General features: G+C 44.2%; 1 protein-coding gene across 1 annotated transcript in view; it reads left to right on the top strand.

The window, feature by feature from the left end:
- The window catches only part of LOC119466639 (adenosylhomocysteinase), a 28,406-nt gene extending 19,283 nt beyond the window's left edge, over positions 1 to 9,123 (top strand). Inside the window, exons 7-9 of the mRNA XM_037727161.2 lie at positions 2,778 to 2,983; positions 6,641 to 6,808; positions 8,820 to 9,123. Coding sequence (XP_037583089.1) covers positions 2,778 to 2,983; positions 6,641 to 6,808; positions 8,820 to 8,978 — 533 coding nt within the window. The 3' untranslated portion in view covers positions 8,979 to 9,123. The remainder of the gene's footprint in view (positions 1 to 2,777; positions 2,984 to 6,640; positions 6,809 to 8,819) is intronic.
- The last annotated feature ends 1,171 nt before the right edge of the window (positions 9,124 to 10,294 follow it).

A 10,294-nucleotide genomic window follows, 5' to 3' on the forward strand; every position in this document is an offset into this window, starting at 1 on the left:
CATGATGCACAGCAAAAGTTTCTCATTGTATAGCAATGTGGATAGTTATGATGGTATTTCTGCGCTGCTTTTGTCCGTGCTCGTGTATGGCAGCTGCAGAGATCACAGGAATGGAGCTAGTTGCTGTATTACGGCATTCACCTCCTGGGTACCGAATCTAGTTCATAGAAACAAGCGTCATAGTAAATTATTTAGAAGCACTCTGGCACTTGCCAGTATTTCTTATGTTTAGAACATTTTGACCTTCATTTACTAGAAACGAAACACACACACCCACACATCCTATGTGCAGTCAGCTGGCTAATCTTCATCTTGAGGTGTCTGCGAGGTGATTCACTGGTAGGGCATGTGAGCTTTGGCTTGGGTTTTGTAATTGAAGATTGCTTTCAAGCCACTGCATTGTTGCCAACTAGTTACATCTCTGTGTACAAACGCTAGGTCAGTGAAAAGTCAAGAATACGGTGGCAATTGCATTTTTGGGATTTCCACGTCACTTTGCTATTCATAGCAGTGCCTTTGTCTTGCATAAGTGTGGCCGTGCTACGAATTTTTGGCATCTTCGAATGGTCGTTTTTGAGTGCTCTAAAGTGCTCCCAAAAGGCCAATTTGAATGGTCCTTTTCAATCACGTGACTCCACCCATTCCTGTGGTTGCACTGGCAAAGAGGGGCTCTCGCTCTGGTTGTGTCATTGACAATTATCATCCACGTACGCCACCATCGCCACCGTGTTTCACATCTAAACGCAGCCTGCGACGGTGGTACTGGCCACGCTACTCGAAGTTTCCCTCGGCTTTTCCTTCCTTCACTCTTACTGCTCCGGAAAGGAGCTGGCTGTTTGGTTGCTGCTTGGTATCTCAGACTTGGACCCAGAGTGCTTCTGGAATCCATCCACTCATATTTGGAAGGATCACAGTGACCATCCGCAGATGCCATTTGTCTCCTTTTTGGGGGTGGGGGAGGGCGGGGGGTTGTTGGTCTGTGAAGTAATACCTGTCTGGATTGCGATTAAGCGAGCAAAGAAAAAAAACTGTAGGGAAAACAACTGCACAAAGCCTCCCCTCCCTATAGACAGGGTGTTTTAGTGGACACTTTCAAAAATTGGAAAATCCACTTGCAATTAATTCTCATGATGACACCAGTTTCGAGATATTAATTCCCGAACTTTGCGGAGAAATGCATTGGCATTCCAGTTAATTTCTTAACAAAACGTCGCTTTATGCGTTGAATCACAAAATTTACTGGAACGCCAATGCATTTCTCCGCAAAGTTCGGGAATTAATATCTCGAAACTTGTGTCATCATGAGAATTGCAAGTGGATCCGATCCGCCTTGCAAACTCCACGGCTACAATTTGTAAATTACAATATGGGCCATCAGGTAATTGGTTAAAAACTTAATTAGTGAATTTTTGTTGATTAGTCGATTATGCATTTCAATTTTCTGTGCAATGTCCGCCTCTTCGAGTAGACCAGCTCATTAACTAGAATTGGGCTATCTGTCACAGGCAACCTTAAATAGATTTTGAAAGTGTTCGCTGAAACACCCTGTACCACTTATAATGTAACCGCTTATAGTGCAGGACCAGATATAGTGCAGTCTTTTCAGACTCCCGTTAATTTTCCCATAGCACTCCATGTATACACGTATCGCTTATAGTGCAGTTGCGGGAAACGAAATACCGGTTACAGGTGCGGCTGCCTGGGAGTACGGAACTCAGCGGAGACGGCGAACGCTCCCCTCAAACGGGCGCCCCAAGGAGTGCTCGAGGAAGAAAGAGAGACGAAGTGGAGGAGAAGGGCACGTGCTGCGAACGAACAGCCAGTGAGGCTGAAACCAGAATCTTGAGTGCGAGTCGTGAAATATCACAGCGCGCATAGCGAGCGAGGGCCACGAAACTGCCAACGCCGGCTTCACGATAACGGCAGTAAACGAAACTTCAGGGAGCGGGCGGCGCCGGCACGGCACGGCGAAGGGCGTACGCGGAAACCGTGGAATGTGAGGTAGGAGGGCGGCAGGGAAGCGGATTTCGCCTCGGCAACTCTGCCGCTTCGGTGGCTCCCCTCACCCTCCCTCGTAGCTCCCTCACTTTCGACTGTCACCGTGCGCGCCTGCCGCCGCTCCAGCCGGCCCGGCGCTAGGGTCTAGCCACCCTACCGGCGCCAGCTCCCCGAAGTTTCGTTTTCTGCCGTTATCGGGAAGCAGGCGTTTGCCAGCGTGGGCAGTTTCGTTGGCCGGCCTGGGACAGCGCCGCTGCTTCCCTCTGCACCGTAGCCGCAGCGTGGAAGGTCAACTAGATAGTAGAGGAAGCATAAAGGAGAAAGAAGGGTTCACTGTCATTTTCTACACGTGGCTACGGTAGCGTGGCTGAGACGTCGGCACGTACACGTATGCTCCGGCTCAACGCAGAATCGGCGACCTTGCCATTTGAGAGAAGGTGAAATTTCCGCCGCGTTTTTTTTTTTTTTTTTTTCCTTTCTTTCTTTCTTTTTTTTGTTCGCGCACGACATTGAGGGGTCTCTCCTAAGCTTTTACTCTATGGCGGTGCCGGAGCAATGCCGGTCCGAGGCGCCGCCGCGTGATTTGGTTCGAATTAACGAGATTCGACTGTAAATTGTGTGGGCCTTGAAAATTGTTGCTTTGGTTACAGTGCGGTACCGCTTGTAGTGCGGATATTCGCGACTCCAGCGACTTACGTTATAAGCGGTCTACACTATTTTTTTCTTTTCTCTCAAACTGTTGTGCTTGTGACTACAGTGAATGTTTACTTGTGCTGCAGGCTTTGAGGTCACCACCATGGAGGATGCTGCATCAAAGGCCTCTATTTTTGTGACTGCCACTGGATGCAGGGATATTATACGAGGAGAACATTTTGAGAAGATGCGTGATGATGCCATTGTTTGCAACATTGGCCACTTTGATATTGAAATTGATATCAAGTGGCTGGAAAAGAATGCAGTAGAAAAGATTGAGATCAAGCCTCAGGTAGGAATTCTATATTAGTGCAGTCTGGCATAGTCATATAGTACTTCTAAAAAAAAAGAAGTATGCCTCACTTTTCGTTAAATATGCATCAAAGTTAATACTACTGTGAAGCCTCAATATGGACTTCAGGTCCCGCTTGCTAAGTGTGTGCATTATTCGATGACATCAAACTCTCAATTTTAATAACTTTTTGGGCAAGTTGGTGTGATTTGGAAAACATGATATTAGGGTGCTTAAAAGACACATGCAAGGGAGAAACACGAACACATAGTGCTCTGTGTGTCTGTGCGTTTCTCCCTTGCGTGTGCATTTTTAGCACCCTAAAATCAAGCTCTCAATTTAGAGGTACTGGGCCACACATTGGGCCCTTGAGTGCAGCAAGTGTTCCAAATGTGCGATGCAAATGCAGCACTAACGTTAAACAGTAACAAAGCAGCCAAGTATGTTTCACTACAACCGTTACTCTGAAAAAGAACTGCAACAGACATGCAGGAATGCTTTGAACATTTGTTTCTAAAAATTAAAATGCGGGATTCAATGTCCCAAAAGCGTGTGGGTTCCAGGAGCGCGCATAGTGCGGGTTTCTGAAATCATTTAGACCACCTGGGATTCTTTAATGTGCACCTAAATCTAAGTATGTGACCATTTTTGCATTTTGCCCTCATCAGAATGTGCCCACCATGCCTGGGTTGAACATGTGACCTTGTGCTCAGCAGCATAATGCCATAGCCACTGTGGTGGTTCCTTTCTATTTTTGTGTTTTGTGGCACATGACACCACCATATTGGCTGCATGACTACAGGACTCTGTGATTACTATTTCTGCGATCATGGATTAATCTGCACTGGTTGTGGCAGCAGTTATGGGACAATTACGGGAAACAGTACTTTCGTCCTGATTTATCTGAAGCTGTGCGATGTGATTTACAGCTTGATAAGGACGTTTACTCCTTCTTGCTTGACGGTTAGACAGAAGCAGTCGCGTCACCCGTGGGTGTCTGCAAGGAGCATGACATTTGCGTTCATGTGCATTTCAATTTGAACTTCCTGGGTGAATTTGGCCAGAATTCAGTGCTGTGCAGGATTTAGCAGTGTCAAATTTATGCAAATCTAGGAACAAATTCAAACTTCAGACAATGGGCTTTGCATCTTGCTTTAGGATGGATTATATGACTCTTTTAGCTAAAATATTACCGTATTTACTTCGGTTCTAACGCGTCCTCGATTGTAACGTGCACCCGTTTTCCGTGACCAAAAGACGAAAAAAATTTGACAGTACCGTGCACCTCATGCTTTCATACAGAAATTAAGCTTTGTCTCGTTTGGAAAAAAAAAAAAAAAAAACATTTACTCCCAATGCACTAAAGTTGCGATGAATTAAAAAGAAAAATGTTGCAGTTTCGCCCTAAACGCAGAGCATCGATTAGTAGACAGGTATACGAAGTAATGATAGTACTTTTTATCGGCCGTATAAACTTATTAACATTCGCTAACTAACTGAATTAACAAGCATGGTGTCACGCACGCCACCAGCAAACATGAAAACATCTCGCTTGATGACCGCAGAAACAGCGGAAACTCGCTGTTTAAACACTGGAAGGGCGAAGCACGGCAGCAACGGGGAGCGAATTCACCTTTGCGCTAGCACAGCTCTCGCTTCAGCGCGAACGGTAAGCGGCAAAAACACAGCACGCGCGGACTCCCCGTTGCAGATCGCTTCCAAGATAGGGCCGAGGCGATTGTATCTCCGAAGTGGATCGTCTTGCTTCGGGCCACTGAAACCCTTCCGCGTTGCTTTGCTGGCGAAAATCCTCTCATTTGCGCCTGTCCCGCACGCAGGTTTCGGATTCTCCGTACTCCCGTGACGTGGCCCAATTTCTCTCAGTATCTGCTCACATGATCACTTTCCTTTTTAATGCGGCATCACGATGAATTCTGCACTTCGTGCTGATAGAGCAAATGCAGAAAACAGGGAGACAAATGGTAGATTATTGCCTAAGCACACGTACTACAGCACATGGAGGAAGCTACGGTAGCTAGGCTCGATGCGCGTACGAGGCGGCCATTTTGAAATGCCAATGGCGATATGGTAACGCAGATTTAGGGTCAGACTCGATTCTAATGCGCACGCGATTTTTGGACCAGTTTTATCGGAAAAAAAGTGCGCGTTAGATTCGAGTAAATACGGTAATTCATTAGTCTAGTTTATATTGTCATGAGGCTGCGAGCCTCCTGTTTGTCCACCTCGTAGATTGAATCATTTTAAAATGTATGCTGCTGTTGTAGAAGCAATCCTGATGAAATTGTTCATCTCATGGTCCTCATTTTTTAGCAGTTTCATTTTCTGAAACAGCCTGTTTATATTGTTTGGCTTTAGTTTAACCAAACGTGTTTGTATACATTCTACAGTATAGACCACTTATAACGTAACCGCTTATAGTGCAGGACCGGATTTAGTACGGTCTTTTCAGACTCCCGTTAATTTTCCCATAGCACTTCATGTATACACGTATCGCTTACCGTGCAGTTGCGAGAGACGAAATACCGGTTACAGTTTGGCTGCCTGGAAGTTCGGCAGTCAACTGAGACGGCGAGCGCTCCCCTCAAGCCGCAGATATACTTCAACGTAACGCGAGTGCGCATGTCGAGCTCCGTGACGTCACGGTGGCGAACAACCGGCGCGTCTCGCGCCGTCGGGCGTGTTCCAATGTTGCTGGCGCATGAATAGCTCCGTTCCTATTTTTCGCCCGGCGCACCAAGCTGCGCCGGCCACGCATCCTAGCATTCCTCGCGAAGAGCGAGCAGAATGACGCAGTGGCGGGAGCGTGCGAAGGCACGTCTGTCGCTGCGGCTCTCTGTGCATTAACAAGCATGGTGTCACGCACGCACAAGCAAACATGAACACATCTTACTCGATGACCGTGGAAACTTGCTGTCAGAACCCTATGGTGAAGAAGCGCAGCAGCAGCAGTGAGCGAATTGAACTAAGCCCCGAAAACACAGTGCACGGTGGACTGTGCCCCCGTCGCAGATGGCTTTCAAGATACAGCGGCCCCTGTGGGCAGGTGTGTGCGCTTGGAGTAAACGCACCCCCCCTCCCTTGAGCCTTGCACGCGACGGAAGATGGTGCGCTTCCTTCCCTCTTTCCTTCCTTACGTGCGCGAGATTTAGACGTGATTTTCACTTGCACATACAGCATACAGCGTGCGGCGACGATTTTATTGCCCTTGAAATTTATACGGAACCTCGCGGCAACAGCTACGGCAGCTAGAAATGCGCCTGGTGTGTCCATATAATTGCTCTCGCAATAAAATCGTTGTTTTGGTTATAGTGCGGTACCTCTTATAGTGTGGATATTTGCAGCTCTGGTGACTTATGTTATAAGCGGTCTACACTGTAATTGTCACTGCCCCTCCTACATTGTAGGGTAGCAATCTGGGTTGTTAACCTCCTTGCCTTTTGGTCTCCTTCGTCGCCAAAAATAGTAGCCTGTAACATTTTTTGTGGGGCAATTTACTGAAAGGGATACCTTTTTTTTTTTTTTTTGAAAGAAACAGCAGAACATGGCCATCAGGAAATGGAAAGAAATGGTGTACCTCTCCAGAAGTATAGTTGATGTCTAATATCCCTTCTATTTTCCTTTCATGTTTTCGCCTAGGTTGACCGTTACAAGCTGAAGAATGGCAATCACATTATATGCCTCGCTCAAGGTCGCCTCGTGAATTTGGGTTGTGCTATGGGACACCCATCGTTCGTCATGAGCACTTCTTTCACAAATCAAGTGCTTGCTCAGATTGAGTTGTGGACTAAAAGTGACCAGTACAAGGTATTCTGTTTAATTGTCCGATTTTCCTCCCAATAGATGTCAATAAGCATCTATCCTGTCCTGTATTCGTTTAAAATTGCTTTAAAAAAAATTGTTGGACATGAGAATTTAAGTGGGACGCTAAGCTCCAGGTCAATTCTATTTTCCTATTCAAATACATGCAAAACACAGAAATTATTGTATGAGACAACTGCTGGACCGATTTGAATGATATTTGTGTCATTAGAGAGCGAAAGTTAAATTCTAGGAAGCATTGTTTTGATTTATGGCCTTGAATGTTCAAAAAAAGTAAAAATTTGCAAGTGTAAAAAAAATTTGAAGCACGAAGTTTACATATTCGTAACTCTACATCTGTTAGAGCATCTCAAGTGGATCAATGTGATACATGAATTTACAGTTTGGGTGAAATTGTTATGATTCTTAAGAGGGTTCTGGAAAAGTTGTACTCGCAAACTAGTGGTATATTTTAGAGTGGTGCATAATATGTACATCTTTTCTGCTTAGATGTATTAGGTGTAGTTTACAGAATTGTGATATTGGTTTTTATTGCAGAGTTAAATAATTGTAAACTTATACTACTTTTTTTAAGTTTTGCAATTTTCAACAATTTTTGTTAAAAAAATTGGTGGCATATATAGAAAATCTGCTTCCTGCTTTCACTAGAATTTAACTTTTTCTTTTAAGTGCAAGAAACCTCGTACAGTTCGGTGCAGTGGTTGCCAAGAAATACAATTCTTCATTCCCATGTATTTAGATAAGAGCCACAAGCTAAAGCTTGTGGCTCTTAAGGCTGCAAAATGTGTTGTGGATTTGTGGATGCCTTACACATGCAGTGATGTCTTCTGAAAAGAACATAACAGTTGGACAATGCGAGGAGCTTGCCACTCCCCCTTCTACTTTCTGCATATATAGTCGCCAAATGACATTTTGGATTCAACGAGGACTGTCTAGATTCTAGAAGTCTGAATAATCAGGATTGCGATCGGGTTCACCATAAATGAAGTGACTTTATTCTACAAGTTGTAAACACATTTCAACACATACATACACTTGCCTGGGACCTGGTCTGTTCGTATTTTGACCATTGTTGCACTGTCGCTACAAATAAACGAAAGTAAAGTCAACGCATGCACCGAATCTTTATCTCCGCAGAGGTCAACCGTGCTCCGATATCCAAATGACTGCAGGTTTCTTCGCAACAGTTATTGTCCAGCATTTCCCTCACTTAATTTCTGCCCTCGTTAGCACAGACATCTACGATGAGTTGGCTTCACTTGAAGCTGCTTGATGATTCTGAGCAACAACAATCAGTGAAGTCGCCTGGGACCATGTGGCTATTTCATTAGTTAAGGAAGAGACGCTGGATGCGTGGAACTGGCACGACAAACTGCAAATGCAGCCTGTACAACTTGGTGACCACTGGATCGTCTCAAGTTTTGCTAGTTTCAGCTTTGAGGTACTGGTGATGTTTCAAAACATAAATATCACTCTTACTGGACTCATTTGACTGAATTAGCACATAGCCATGCAGGCGGAGTAAGGTATTGAACGGTGCGTTGTAGGATGCCCAAAGTTTTGGTCATCCATATACATCGTCTTTGGGGCCAGTGGCAGTTCCGCAAAGCTGTCCAAATAATCAAGCGTGTCTGAATTATCAGTTGTAATCCAAGGTAGAGCAAAAGCACAGCATGTTTTGCTTGCACAGAGTTTAGTATATCAAAATGGGGTGACATGAGTGTACAACAGTCACGATTGCAAGCTTAAAGTGAAGCATATATTTATACGGCATAGGCTTTGGGCAGTGAAAAATCCTAGAAAATTCCAGTACCACCACATTACCGAGCACATTAAATGTAACAAGTTTGTTGTTAGTCTAAATGCATTCATGACTGTAGCAAACAGTGTGGGCACTAAAACTTGCTGTAATGCTTGGCTTAAATCTTTATATTTGCAATGTGTGTCAAATGTAATCCTTAAAGTGCAGTAAGGTAACTTGCTATATTTCTTTTAGGTGGACGTCTATTTCTTGCCCAAGAAGCTTGATGAGGAAGTTGCAGCGCTTCACCTCAACCACCTTGGAGTGAAACTTTCCAAGCTTACCAAGGAGCAGTCCTCTTACCTTGGCATTCCTTCTGAAGGCCCTTATAAGCCGGATTACTATCGATACTAGACTTGATGGCATTTGCCACTATGGCCTACTGTTTTTTTTTTTAAAGAAATTTGTCTGACAATTTTTTATGATAATAAATTGGAATGATCATTAGCATGTTGATAAATTGTGGGAAAAAAATGTCTTCACATTTCAACAAGGGAAATAGTGGCAAGCGAGTGAAGTTCTGTGTACCTATCTTTGTACGTTGATTTGCATATGTTTAACACTTGCTGTACATCACACCTGCAACAAATGATTGGCTATAACAAAGGTATTTTTATGTCAAATGAAACTTCATTATACCTAACGAGGTTTGACTATTACACCGGCAGCTAGTACTACCTTTCATGGCCACAGAAATATTCTACCTTCAGTGATTTTTCCTTGTTGCTCATTTAACGTTTTCCCTACCAAGGGGGAAGACAGTCGTGTTTGTTGGTTACAGAAGTCCCCCCCCCCCAAGAAACCATTGTACTCAAAATTTTATGCAATACATGACAGCAAAGCAGAATGACTCTGCTTTTCAGGCATACATTTATTAATGAAATTTATTTCATTAACATAAATTGCCAAGAACAAGATTGCAGACTAAAATTTAACAAAACTGGTAAAACATGTTTGCATCTGAAAAAAAAATGAAAATTTTTTCAAATATACAAGATGTGTCATTATGTTATAGCCACTACCTACAAAGAAATGGTATTTTTCCTTGAAATCTACTAGCGCTACAAAAATTTAACTGGAAGCAATACAGTTGGGTGTGCCATGCAGCAAACTGTTTTCTGCTACGTTTTGGTGTTATAACATTTCTTGCAGTTTCGGTATGCCTAGTTAGCTGACTAGAGCTGCATGGCTTCAGCTGGTGGAAAAGCACAAACTAGCAGTGCATCCTCAAGTTCAGGGTTGATTTCCGTTGTCGTCGCACAATCGGTCAGATGAAAAGGCAGCATCCTCCAACTTGCTGCAACTTGAGCCGTCAATAAAATCGGCCACAGACACAGTGGAATCGGGAGATATGCTATGTTTCGGAACGGTGCACGCCACTTTCGGAGACAGCTGCTTTCAACTCCAACAAGCGCTCGTATTTCTTCGGAACTTGTTCAAAAATTGCCACTAAGCGGGGAAAATGCCAAAGCCACAAGAAACAAGTTTAGTTCTACTATACGTCCAATGGGGCAGTGTGTCATGAGTGATGCAGAATTTCTTGAAGACTGGATTCAAAACCATCATTAGTGGGCTAATGATGCCCAATGGGTGCGGTAGGGTAAGGGTTAATTTCTCTGCCACTTCCTGCATATATGTCAGTGCTTATGCAAGTCGCATATCGCACATCA

The sequence above is a fragment of the Dermacentor silvarum genome, chromosome 1 (assembly GCF_013339745.2).
Source record: "Dermacentor silvarum isolate Dsil-2018 chromosome 1, BIME_Dsil_1.4, whole genome shotgun sequence".
In the NCBI taxonomy this organism is placed as follows: domain Eukaryota; kingdom Metazoa; phylum Arthropoda; class Arachnida; order Ixodida; family Ixodidae; genus Dermacentor; species Dermacentor silvarum.